Source organism: Phoxinus phoxinus (assembly GCF_949152265.1).
Source record: "Phoxinus phoxinus genome assembly, chromosome: 15".
Classification (NCBI taxonomy): Eukaryota; Metazoa; Chordata; class Actinopteri; order Cypriniformes; family Leuciscidae; genus Phoxinus; species Phoxinus phoxinus.
This window is the reverse complement of record NC_136890.1, coordinates 17,241,556-17,255,216: the sequence shown is the minus strand read 5'-3', so window position 1 is coordinate 17,255,216 and position 13,661 is coordinate 17,241,556. Positions and strand designations below refer to the sequence as shown.

At 37.2% G+C, this 13,661-nt stretch overlaps 1 protein-coding gene across 1 annotated transcript in view; it reads left to right on the top strand.

The window, feature by feature from the left end:
* hmcn2 (hemicentin 2) overlaps positions 1–13,661 on the top strand; it is an 81,430-nt gene that overhangs the window by 62,556 nt on the left and 5,213 nt on the right. The window contains exons 51-75 of the mRNA XM_079636874.1: positions 1,387–1,523; positions 1,604–1,745; positions 2,344–2,488; positions 2,580–2,707; positions 2,822–2,978; positions 3,194–3,315; positions 3,772–3,936; positions 4,051–4,158; positions 4,268–4,402; positions 5,597–5,731; positions 5,896–6,165; positions 6,732–6,922; positions 7,013–7,226; positions 7,308–7,442; positions 7,631–7,821; positions 9,137–9,218; positions 9,332–9,502; positions 10,258–10,410; positions 10,707–10,844; positions 10,981–11,102; positions 11,997–12,237; positions 12,367–12,426; positions 12,544–12,663; positions 12,959–13,093; positions 13,333–13,452. Of these exons, the coding sequence (XP_079493000.1) occupies positions 1,387–1,523; positions 1,604–1,745; positions 2,344–2,488; positions 2,580–2,707; positions 2,822–2,978; positions 3,194–3,315; positions 3,772–3,936; positions 4,051–4,158; positions 4,268–4,402; positions 5,597–5,731; positions 5,896–6,165; positions 6,732–6,922; positions 7,013–7,226; positions 7,308–7,442; positions 7,631–7,821; positions 9,137–9,218; positions 9,332–9,502; positions 10,258–10,410; positions 10,707–10,844; positions 10,981–11,102; positions 11,997–12,237; positions 12,367–12,426; positions 12,544–12,663; positions 12,959–13,093; positions 13,333–13,452 (3,717 nt within the window). The remainder of the gene's footprint in view (positions 1–1,386; positions 1,524–1,603; positions 1,746–2,343; positions 2,489–2,579; positions 2,708–2,821; positions 2,979–3,193; positions 3,316–3,771; positions 3,937–4,050; positions 4,159–4,267; positions 4,403–5,596; positions 5,732–5,895; positions 6,166–6,731; positions 6,923–7,012; positions 7,227–7,307; positions 7,443–7,630; positions 7,822–9,136; positions 9,219–9,331; positions 9,503–10,257; positions 10,411–10,706; positions 10,845–10,980; positions 11,103–11,996; positions 12,238–12,366; positions 12,427–12,543; positions 12,664–12,958; positions 13,094–13,332; positions 13,453–13,661) is intronic.

The following is a 13,661-nucleotide window of genomic DNA, read 5'->3' as shown; positions in this document are numbered from 1 at the left end:
ATTTTTATTAATATCTTTCACATCTACTGCAGTCAGATTCACTCGTATTCACTCCGAAGGAATCACTCAACATGGCTGGGCACTTGTATGACACATCAAGGATGATAAGAGAAATAAAAGCAGGTTTAAAATTAGACCCCATTCAAGTCAATAGGGTGCACATTTTAAAAAGAGGATAACACGGTGTAGGCAACACCGATTTTTGTCGTTATTCTCTGTATTGACAGCACTCCAAATTTACTAAAAATTGAGCTCAATGTTAAAATTGACCGGAGTTCTCCTTTAATTCAGTTTTCCTCTGTTCCCTGGCTGTTAGTTTCTATGGTTTCTGATTGATTTGAGAATTCTGTCCAGGTGTGTCTCGTTAATTTACTCATCATCTCATTGGTTTGCCCTCATGTTTGCCCTCTGGGGTCTAAGGTGTTTTTGGGGTCCTTGAGATGTTTTGACATGCCCTGACATTTGTGCTTTTTTCAGTTGCTTATAAACATATTAATGGCAAAGGTGTAATTACACTCTATTTAGCACAAACAGGGCTACCATAATATGTGAGCAACATGTACATGTTTGTATTTTTGAGAGAATAATGTTTATGCATGGTTATTGAAAAAACTAAAAATTAAAGTTTCTGAAATAAGGCCACAAAACACATACTAAATATGTATCCACAATACTTTTGACTAATGGATGTTGTTGCCTAGAGTTGTTGCTTCAAAATTATGTGAAAATCATCCTGCCTAATCATTCACATAAAACAATACATTGATTTAAATTTGTAAAACACTTTTTGTTTGGAAAGGCAATATGGAAGTGCGTGAACGATCATGAATAATAATGTGATTCACACATGAGAAGACAATGACCTGCATAATGACCTGCATAATGAGCCTTTCATTCAGGTGTCACAATGCTAGGACAAAAAAAAAAAAAAAATCAGTTTGCCTTGATTGGTCCACATTTACACATTTTTTGACTGCTAAAACTAATATAATTTGTTGTTTGCCTTAATAATGTGGATAAAAAAAAAAGAGTTTTAAATTCAAACTTTGAATTGCGCAGGAAGTTCTCGTCCAGAATGGAAGCATACCGCCAATCCAAACTGTATGCTAATTGTCAATCGTGTTTGACGATAGTGATCCTGACAGAATTTCATGATTTTACTGTTACTGATATAAAAAAAATTTTTTTGACGAGACAACATTTTTAATGGTAACTTATATTCTTTGAAAACAAATCGTAATATATTTACCCAAGTTTTGCTTGCCAAGTACAATGTTGTTTAAATATTTTTTACTTATTTTATTTTATTTTAAATACAAATAACAAAGTGCAGTGCAGACCAGAACTAACAAGGCTGAATCATTTGTTTTGTCTGATCACTTTCAGTTCCACCCACTCTTCTTGGCTCTAATGACATCAGAACTGTATCGGTTCCAGCCAAAGGTCACTTGACACTGGAATGTCAAACCGACAGTGACCCTCTACCAGAGATTGAGTGGTACAAGGATGATGTCAAACTACAGGTGAGAGCAGATACATGTACTTCCTGGATGTATTTATACTACTACATCACATTAATCTCCCATTTTTGTCTCTCTTTTAGTTGGGAGGTCGAATTCAGTCCATTGCTGGTGGACAGTATCTGGAAATTCAAGATGTCCGGACCCATGATAGTGGACAGTACAGCTGTGTGGTCACCAACATTGCTGGTAGCACCAGTCTATTCTTCACTGTAGAGATTCTCTGTAAGTTTGTGCCACTCACAGTCATGATGTACCAAGCACATATGAACAATTACAAAACTAAAAAGCATATAGACTACAGTTCAAAAGATTGGGAGATGTTTTTAGGAAATGTATTTATTCCCCAAGGGTGCATTAAATTGATCAAAAGTCACTGTAAAAGATTTCTGTTTCAAATAAATGTGGTTATATTAAATGTTTCATCAAAAAACAATATCTGAGTTTCATTTCAACAAAAAATATTAAGCAACACTACTGTTTTCAACGTTGCTAATAATAAGGAATCAGTGAATAATAATAAGTTAGTGAGATTTTTTTTTTTGAAAGAAATCTCTTAGGCTGCATTTATTTGATAAAGAAACAGTAAAAAAACAAACAAAAAAAACAGTAGTATTGTGAATCATTATTACAATTTATTGTAAAAAGAAAAACTACTACAACTTATTGTTTTTTTTATTTTAATATATTTTAAATGGTCATATATTTTGAATGTGGACAGCAGTACCCATTTCAAACACTAGCTGTCAATATTACATACTGCACCTTTAATTCTTAATGAGTCCGTCAAAAAATAAATATCTTATTGATCATGTTCACTTAGTGCCGCCAGTCATCAGAGAGGGCAGCTCACTGATCATAGCACATGTCAATCAGGATACAGTGCTGCCGTGTGAGGTGGAGGGAGGGCCTTCCTCATCTGTCTTATGGAGGAAAGATGGAAGTCCAGTCCCACTTCACAATGGCAGGCAAGTTTGTGAACAGCAGCATTTAATCCTGGCCTTAATTTATTGGATCTCAAAGTGCCACCAACTCAATTCAATTTCTGAATGCACACAGATTCACCTTGCTGTCAGAGGGCTCTTTGCGTATTACGACAGTGCAGCTGTCCGACGCTGGGCGTTACTATTGCAGTGTATCTAATCAGGCAGGATCAGACCATCGGGGCATGGACCTTAAAGTCTACGGTACTGCAGAACACTTATACTTTCTTTGAGTTGCACTAAAGAGACATAATGACATATTTACCAACCTCCTACATGACTAACTCTGCCTTTTATTGTCCTTATTTATCCTGTCAGTTGGGCCCTCGATCAGCCCTGGCCCCTTTAATGTGACGGTGGTCACCGGTCAGAGGGCAGTGTTGAGTTGTGAGAGCACAGGCATACCTGCTCCTCAGGTGAGCTGGAAAAGGAACGGCTCACCCCTCAATATGGATCTTCAGTCTGGAGCTTACAGGTTTGAAGTGCTACTGTTTGCGTTTTTTTTATTTAATTTATTTATAAAATTGTATTTAATTTTTTATTTAAAAATAGTTTCTATGATATTCTGCTTTTATTTTAATTATTTTTAGTTAGTATTTATTTATTGACTAATACAAATTTAATTTAATTACTGACAGTTAATTTATAATATATAATAAAATATCTTTACAACATGATTTTGTTTTGAAGGTTAATGTCTTCTGGCTCTCTGATCATTACCTCGCCGTCTGTTGAGGATGAGGGCTACTTTGAGTGTACAGTGACCAATGAGGTTGGAGAAGAGCGAAGGGTCATAGAGGTCATTCTGCAAGGTACTATTTAACAGGTTCATGGATAAGACATAAAATACATATTCATACTCTTATATTATGACCTCAAAAACTATTTGGATACTATTTTTACATTATATAACAAACAAAAAATCTAACCAAGTGGCATTTATTGTAATAAAATAATGCACTTTTTAGGTAAAACTGTTTACAAAGATCTTTTTGAGCACTATTTTTAACAAGCTGCGCTAGATAGCTGAGTGGGGGGATTTTAACTGAGGGGGACATTTAAGTTTGATTCATAATATGTTTGATATTTTGTACCTAATGCAAATTTGTATGTTATCTAATTTTTAAGTGTGACTTCAGTATCAAAAAGTATCCAAATATTTTTTTGGGCAACTGTACATATACTGTAGCATATTGTGAACGCGTACAGTATGTCTCTGCAAATTCATTAACTGAATTTTTTTTTCTTTTTCTTTTTCTTTTTTCTAGTTCCTCCTGTAATTAAAGATGATGTCAGCAGTGTTACTGCAGTTAAAATGTCCCCTATTGTGTTGCCGTGTCATGCCACGGGACGTCCAGAGCCTATCATTAGCTGGAACAAGAACTGGATGCAGCTGGGCGCTCGTGGGGGCAGTTACCGTGTGCTGCCCACAGGTGAATCGGAGTCAAACTTCCACCATAATCTACACGTTCCAGCTATTACTGATATTTCCAAACCTATACGCTGTAGTAGTAGTTTGTAATTGTAGTTCTTTCATCCTGATGTAGGTGCACTGGAGATCTTGGCTGCAACACCCAGTCATGCTGGAAAATATACCTGTTCTGCCCGCAATTCAGTTGGAGTGGCTTACAAACACGTTACTCTTACTGTGCAAGGTTAGATCCAGAAGTATTAGTGAAATCATGAAATCATCCGATGTATAAAAAGTACACTTAGTATATGCGATTACCAAAATATATGGTTTTATTTGGTTTGTGTTCTTAGAGCCCCCAGAGATCAGGCCCATGGCAGAGGAAGTCCAGGTGGTGTTACATCACTCTGTAGTTCTGCCCTGTGAAGTACAAGGATTCCCGAGACCCACCATTACATGGCAGCGAGAAGGCATTCCTGTGGCCACCGGTTAGTTTGTTTGTAGCATAGTAATTAGAACTGGATTCGTGACAGGTTTGACATCAAGGAATGGTGACTTGAGACTATGACTTGTCTGTTGCCTGGCTGCCAAAATGAAAATAAATATCTGATCATCCTCCATAAAGCAGTTAGTGTTGAAATCTCACACCGTGAAATGCATTTGTAGTACATTCCAAAAAGCTGTTATCAGCTTCACAATAGAAAATTAAACCTTATCTGGACCGGCTGGGCCGGATCGTCACGGAATGGAACAGATAGAGTAAAGAGATTATTTAATTTTAGTTTGGTCCGACGGTGGAAAAGCAGCAAAAATTTACCATATACACTACCATTCAATAATTTGGGGTCTGTAGATTTTTTTTATTTTCTTATGCTCACCAAGGCTGCATTTATTTGATAAAAATACAGTGAAGAAATTAGTACTGTAAAATATTATTACCCTTCAAAATAAGTGTTTTGCTTTGTAATATATTTTAAAATGTGATTTATTCCTGTAATAGAAAAGCTGAATTTTCAGCAGCCATTACTGAATGCTTTAGTGCCACCATATGATCACATGATCATTGTAATTTTCTGATTTGGTGCTCAATAAACATTTCTTAACATTAGTATACTGTAAATGTTGAAAATATGTTACGCCATAATGTCTTTACTGTCACTTTTAATTTCATTTACTGCATCCTTGATCTTTATCTTAAAATATAAAATTAAATCTTACTGACCCCAAACATTTGAATGGTAGTGTATGTAATGAAATTATGCACATTTTGGTTGTGTATGTACGGAGTATATACACACACACACACACACACACACATATATATATATATATATATATATATATATATATATATATATATATATATATATATATATATATCCATTATATAATTAATTAATAGAGCTAATCATTTTTTTACACATTTTATACATTCAGCCTCGTCTATCTTTAAAAGGGAACACAAAAGGAAGTTATCAATGGCATTATAATACAGGAAATATTAATGTTCATGAGCGGAAGGTCTAAGACAACATTCTGTCACATCTGTCACATCAGGTCATATTAATACTGTGAGAAAGAAATAAAGTGTGATGCATAGTAATAGTAGAAGGTAATAATAGTAAAAGATCATCTGATAAACAAATGATCTAGCATTATATTTTAGTGTTGATATTTTTAAGGTCATAGACTGACGGTGCTCTCCAATGGAGCTTTGAAGTTCTCACGGGTCACTCTTGGAGATGCTGGGACGTATCAGTGTTTAGCACAGAATGAAGCAGGAACAGCTATGGGAAGGACCCACCTCATTTTACAAGGTACGTCACATTTATTGTAGGAAGTCTGCCTTTATACCTCAAACTAAAGATTCAGTTACATGTTCATGTGTTTTAGTAAATGCAAGCATTACAAGGTGGCTTTGTGTAATGACAAATGAAAATTGTGTAATGAAAATTGTGTAATCTCACTGTTTCGGTGACAGTTCCTCCAGTGTTGTCTGTGCCTCGTCTGGAGTACACGGCAGTTCTTGGCCAGCCGGTCAGTCTGGATTGTACTGCGGACGGTCAGCCAAAGCCAGATGTGACGTGGCACAGGGAGCGTAGGCCAGTGGTGGAAGGTACACACCTGAGATTGTTCTCCAACGGCACCCTGCACATTACTGCCACTCAACGCAGCGATGCAGGAATCTACACCTGCTCGGCTCGAAACAACGTTGGTAGAGCCAGCCATGACGTCAGACTCATCCTGCAAAGTGAGTTCCACACAATACAAAGAGAAGCATTGTTTGTGATCTTTCTATCACATGAAGTCCATGACAGGATTTTCCCCTTTTATTTGTTTATTTGCCTCAGGCTTTCTCGCTTGTGGTATTGATACGCTTACAACAAGATACATTTACTTTATTCAAAACTGCATAAGAACCTTGAACTAAGTTGAACTAACTTTTTTCTCAATTGGCAAACATATTATCTTTTTGTTTTAAGCATTAATAATTAATACTAATTGCAGTGTTTTGAGATTTATGCTTAAAACAACCAAAAAACATTTTGTAAATGTGGATATATATATATATATATATATATATATATATATATATATATATATATATATATATATATAGACAAAAGTATTCATTAAGACATTTTTTTTTTGGCACTGTAATCTATATTTATATAAATATGATTAAATGTATTACGCTTGTAAACCTGTTAATTATATATTGTACTTTTTTTTTTTTTAAGTTACTTTTTTTTTTTTTTTTTTAAGATATGAATGTACATTTTGGTCATAAATATCTTTATGTGCTTCTCCACTTAGCCCCACCGCATATTTCTGTTGGTCAGTCAGAGATGTCCGTCATCCAGGGATTTCAAGCACTTCTGCCGTGTGCAGCACAGGGTCTTCCAGAGCCCAGGGTGAGCTGGGAGAAACAGGGAATCCTTGTGCAAAACCTGCCTGGCAAATTCACTTTGCTGAGGTCAGGAGAACTGATTATTGAAAGGGCAGAGGTCAGTATATGTTTTTAAGTAGGTATAGATGACCAGCATGCCCATTTAATAACTGTTGTATGAAGTCATAATGTTGCAATATATTTGCAGCCTGGTGATACAGGTCTGTTCACCTGTGTAGCCACCAACACTGCTGGAACAGCTCGACGGGACATCCGCCTGTCTGTCAACACGAGACCTGCTTTTAAAGAGTTACCTGGTGATGTGACATTGAATAAAGGTCAAAGTCTCACTCTATCCTGCCATGCTCAGGGAACTCCAACCCCCGCCATATCCTGGACTGCCAACAACAGGCCCTATACAGGTATGAGAGTCTGAATTTATATTCTTTCTTTTGAAGTTTACTTTTCTAACATCACAATAATGCTCTCATATTCGCCTACAGGTGCAAGTGTTGATGAGTCTGGCAGAAGTTCAGTGATTATTGACAATGTCACTGTAAGTGATGGTGGCACATACGTCTGCATTGCAGAGAACACCGTTGGATCAATACGGGCTCTTTCATTTGTACGTGTCAGAGGTATGCATACTTTTTAAAATCCTATCCAAAATCCATAATGTGTGGAAAAGCAGTTCAAGTTTGAGTAATGTTTGATTGCGTCTTGATGATGCCTTCTGGCTGTTTAATGTAATATGTTATATTACCCTTGTCTAATTTTAACATCTAGCCACTGTTTGACAGTTTAAGCATATACCCTGTTCCTACAGAACCTCCCATGCTGAGAGGGGAAGCCCACACCTCTCAGACTGTAGTTCAGGGCAAAGCAGCCATGCTGGACTGTGCTGTCAGAGGGGACCCTGTACCTTCCCTGCGCTGGCACAAAGATGGCCAGCCCCTACTGGGCTCTCTGCGGTTTTATCCCCTCCGTAATGGCTCTCTGGCTCTTTACAGTGCTACGGTAACCACTCATTATCTGTGTGAACAATGGCTACATTATTTAGTACTTCAGGTACATTTACATTGTATTTCATTACATTTTAACGCTGTGTGTCCAACAAAGATTTTTTAGCCAGCTGAAAACGGCAGGCGCTCTTCTGGAAACACCCTGCTCTGTTCGCTTGAGAGTGCTTCTGCGGCGGAGCGTTTTTTTTTTAAAGTTGAGACGCGTTGGATTCTATGATACAGAATATCTGTGGAAGTGTTACTAGTATCTGATTTTGCAGATAGTTTGTTTCTGATTCTAAAAATGTTTATACAATATAAACTATATTCTCTTGCTCTTGTTTTAAATGGTATTGTTTCATTGTTGTGTTTGATGTCGTCTGTTGTACAGCCAGGGGCCGGTTTCACAAAGATAGACTTTGACTATGGCTTAGATATAGTAGTTAGTCAGACCCTTTAGATTTAGATAGACATCTAAATCAGACCGTTGCACAAAGCACTTAAGACTTTGACTATCTTAAGTAGGACTACACTGCAATGCATTCTGGGTAAAAATAAGACACTTTTCAAAACAAAAAACATGGCGGATCGAGTAAGCGCATTCAACCGCTCAGTGCAGTTTACCCAAGCGGAAAATATGTGTTTGTTGGAAGAGTATAACAGTTACAAGGACATTTTAATTGGGAAATTTAGCGGAGAATGTAGTTACAAGAAGAAATGTTTAATTTGGAAAAAGATTGCTACGACAGTTAACAGCGTTAATCCGACCGTTGACGTCCTCATTATTATATATTTCCAGTAGGTTACAGCGTTCCCTTAAAAGCCTTTCCCTTCTCATAGCTCTCTCCATAACGTCGCCAGCAAACCACAAATTATGAGCCATTTTCCCGTTTAACACTATAGACCGGTCTAAAATAGCTTTGTGAAACAGACCCAGGGATGTGGCGGTTGGTCGGTGTGGTATTTGTTCCGGCTCTCCTCCTGTGATTGGATGGCTGGGAAAAAAATTTCAACTCTCGCCGTCTGGAAAAAACGGCCAGTGCTCAGCATGAAATATACGCTCAGTGCCTTGTCACACTGCTGGAACAATTGGAAAAATACGCTAGCCTTAGGGAAAAAACGCTTTGGTGGACACACAGCCTATTGCTTTTATCCAAAGCATCTTACAAAAGAGGAGCAAAAGCAATCCGTCAACCATGTTGGTACAATGTTAAAATGCTTGAATAATATTTGAATGGCTTTTCAAGGTTTTAAATACTTCTTGACCAGCTCACCACTGCAAATTCTGATAATAGCAATGTGTTTGAGAGATAAATGTGTGTGTTTTCCAGATTGGAGATTCAGGAGAGTACAGATGTGTTGCTGAAAGTGAGGCAGGTACTACGGAAAGAACAATATCTCTGAAAGTACAAGGTAAATGATTTTACTAGAGGCTATGTCATATTTATTCATATTATGTTAATCAATATATTATATATATAATTTTGTTGTTGTTGTTGAGTAATTCGTATTCTGTACTGTTGCAGTCCCAGGAGGCTACTCAAACTGGGAGGAGTGGGGCCCGTGCAGTGTCACCTGTGGACAAGGCATCCAGGAACGAATCAGATTCTGTAACAACCCATCACCAGCCAATGGCGGCCTATTATGTGAGGGTCCAAACGTGGATTCCAGGAAATGTCAGGCCTCACTATGTCCAGGTGCATTTCTGTTTATGGAAATAACAATAATAAACCATGTACTTCTAAATCCTAATAGACTGCTGCAGGGACCATGTATTTTTGTTGACCAAAACTCAGAAACGATTTTACCCAGATTAAGGCATTAATATGTGCTTTATAAGTTCTAATAAACAGCTAATATCCTAGTAATATAGATGCCAATGAGAAACTAGTTAAAAGTGAGAATTGGACCCTAAACTAAAGTGTTACCCTTATTTTCTAGAATAATCCAAAAGCCTGTGGAAAATTCCTATTGGGTTTTTTTTTAGGGTACCTGATGTTCCTAGATCCAATTTACACCTAGCATTAAGATGTGTTTTGTCATCAGATCACAAGTGGTCAGCTGAGACACATTACCATTTCCAGCTGATATTAGAATATGTTTCAAATGTGTCTCTTGTGACCACTTTCGATCAGATTCCATACAGCTAATTAAATTATTAAAGGATAACAGCAATAAATATGTGTGTCTTGGTACAATGCAGCACATTTTGAATCACTTGTTTTGATGCATTTTCATCATAACTTGTCCCAGAACGATCATGTGTTAGGTGAGTGGGTGGCGAGTAGGTGTTTTTTTCAGTGATCAAACCACAAAACGCTACCAAAATGTAGTTAATAATACCATTGTTGTTGTCAGAATCAAACAATATTCAAAAGCACTCAATGCCGTCACTCATCGTAACTTTAGCAGATTGAATCCTGACACACTGTCTTTCTTCTCTGTCGAGTAGGGGAGTCTCCGCGGCGTACACGGGGCAGTTTGATAGGCATGGTTAATGAGAAGGAATTTGGAGTGGCGTTTCTAGAGGCCAATATTACAGAGAATGCCGTGGAGGGCACCAGCACCCTGGAGGCCCACGTGGAGAACATTCCTCCAAGTGTTGGTGAGTGAACTTTGCTATGTATTTGCTTTCACAGTGTAGCCTGGCCACGTGCCTGAGTGTACTAAAGCAATCAGTCACGCTCAATCAATGTAATGTTCACTCAAAGCATACAAGAACAGCAGAAACTGTCATTCAGACAACAGTAAAAGCAACCCGATGAAGAAAATATACCAATTTTATGTTTTGTATAAATTCGTCCAATTTGATTTGAATGAAAATAAAATAAAAATTAGGAATAATAAGCAAGTTTTATTTTTATTTTGGATCTATTATTTGAACTCTTCCTGCATTTACAGGTCCTTTGTTGCGAGTACTGGTGTCTGTATTTGCCCCGATTTACTGGACGACTGTGTATCAGTCACCAGAGACCCAGAACGGCTTCTCCCTCACTGAAGGGCAGTTCAGACAGGAATCTCAACTGGAGTTTGACACAGGTTACAGCTTTCCATACATGCTACTTTGAAGAGCCTAATTAACGTATCTGTGGTTGTAAATGGGACAGAATTACTGCTAAGGGAACTGCATTTCGGATTCTACCCACTGAATGTGTCTTCTGCCTTGGAATGACAGGAGAGGTCTTAAAGCTTACTCATGTGGCCAGAGGTCTGGATGCAGAGGGGACTCTTTTAGTGGACATTGTTATCAACGGCTTTGTTCCTCCTATGCTTTTGACTTCTAATCTCAATCTACAGGTTAGTCTTTTACACTCACGGACGTCAGATTTTACGCATTTTATGCATTTATTTGACTTATAACAGTCAACCATTTAACTGTATAACAGTATTTTGTTATTTTTTTATAATATTGTGAAATATTTTTATAATTTAAGATAATAATGTTTTCTATTTTAATATATATTTAAAATGTAATTTATTTCTGTGAAAGCAAAACTGAATTTCCAGCATCATTACTCCAGTCTTCAGTGTCACATGATCCTTCAGAAATCATTCTAATATGATGATTTGGTGCTCAAGAAACATTTATTATTATTGTCAATATTGAAATTGTGCTGCTTAAGACTTGTGGAAGCCATGCTAAAAAAAATTAATGGACATAAAATTTCTAAATAAACAAGCATTTATTTTAGAAACAATCTTTTTGTAATGTTATGTCTTTTACTGTCACTTTGATACATTTGCGTCCTTGCTAAATTGAAGCATCAATTTTATTCTTTCAAATAGAATTTTTTTTTTTTTACTGACCCTATACTTTCGACTGGTAGTGTATGTACAGTATATAGTTAGAAAAGTAGTTCATAATAATTAACTAAATACCTGGGTGTAGTTAGAAACACTTGTAGCCAATTCACACCACAAAGACAAATGCCAACAAACAAGTTGGTCGTTTGTTGGATTAGGATTTTATGAAAAATAACTGTCATGTTCACACTGCCCCAACATATTCAGTCGGGTGAAAACAAACCCTGACCAATGGCAACAGACACCAACAGGGGTAACACACCGATCCAACAAAACCAAACAAACACGTTTGTTGGCGTTTGTCTGTGAAGTGTTCGGTATTAATTGGACTTTAAAGGGATAGCTCACCAAAAAATAAAGTTTGTTTTATTTTCTTCTTTTCATTAGGAGTTTGACGAGTCGTATGTGCAGACAGGCTCCGGGCAGCTTTATTCCTGGTCCTCACAGAATCACATATGGGACGGGGCTCCCATGACCCTGCGCTGTAATCATTCTGTGGTTTTTGAGGGGCCAGAGAATCGTCAGGGGCCCCTGCTGCAGCTCCTCAGACTGACAGGAATTAGTGGCACCTACAGTCTTTTCACTCTCAGCCTGGAGTTTAAGATGACTGCCAGCTTACTCATACCAGGTCAGTCCATGGTACAGTTTTTCATTTGATTGTGTAAAATGGTGTATTTTCATAATATACACAGATACACTTTTTTTTATATAAATCATAGCTCAATTCAAAACTACATAATGTTTAATTTCTGTGTAGAGGGCGATGGAGAGACGTGTCCAAAAGGTTTTGTCTTGGACACGGCATCTTACTGTGCCGGTATGTTCCCAAAAATCATATGCTGCTGCATACTAGCTATAAAAGCCCACATTCTTTCACCTATATTAATACAAAACTTGTTACAGAATGTGATCAGAATTATTATTATTTTCTTAGATGAGGATGAATGTGCTGTTGACTCTCCCTGCTCACACTCATGTAATAATATCATGGGCGGTTTCTCCTGCGCGTGTCCATCTGGATTCACCATCTCTACTGAGTCAAACACCTGCCAAGGTCAGATCTATATTAATCATAAATTCTCCAATTTATATTAGACTTTTTGTCAAATTCACATGTAAATGATCTGTTTTAAGAGATGTTCCGATTCAGTACAAAATAAGCATCTGTACTGTCTGTAGAGCTTAACTTAAACTCTACTAAACTAACTAAAACTACCCATAATGAAGTAAAAAAGTTCTTAGATGATATCAGCAGAATAAAACTGGAACGTTATGAAAAACTTCTTTTCTTTTCTTTTCTTTTTTTAAAATAGAACAGTTATGTACTGAGTGATTTTGTTTGGATTCAGATATTGACGAATGCAGCCAAGGTTCCCACTTGTGTCACCCCAACCAGCAGTGTGTGAACACCGTTGGGACGTATCGCTGTCAAGCCAAGTGTGGCCTAGGCTTCAAACCCAGTTTAGTTGGCACCAGCTGTGAAGGTTTGCTTGACTACTATTAAAAAAAAATTAACAGTTTTTATATGTATCAGCATTTGGTTCATACTCCCAGCACGTTTAATGGACGTTTACTGCTCAAGTCAACGGTGTGTTGAAAATTCATTGTTTTCCACTATGAAACTCAATATTATCATGTTTGTAACTTTAGACTGAATGTAAAAGTGATTGTTCTAGATACAGGAACAATAGATGAAGGTTAACTGACAGATCTTTTCCTTCAGATGTGGATGAGTGTCAAGAATCAGCAGTGTCTCCATGCCAGCAGCAGTGTTTCAATACTCTAGGCTCCTTCCGCTGCACCTGTCACCCAGGATACCAGCTGGTGGGACATCGCTGCCTGGGTCAGGGTCACTTTGTAAAACTATATTGAATTTCACAGGTTCATTGTTGTTAGTTCCGTGAAATCTGTCCCTTGCCTTACTCGTATTACACCTCAATGGTGGTAAAAAGGTTTTGCAATACATAAACACAATAATAACATTGTAGCAGACAGTTTTTTTTATTTTTCGAATTAAGTACACCTAGTTTAAGACACCTAATATACAGTGGA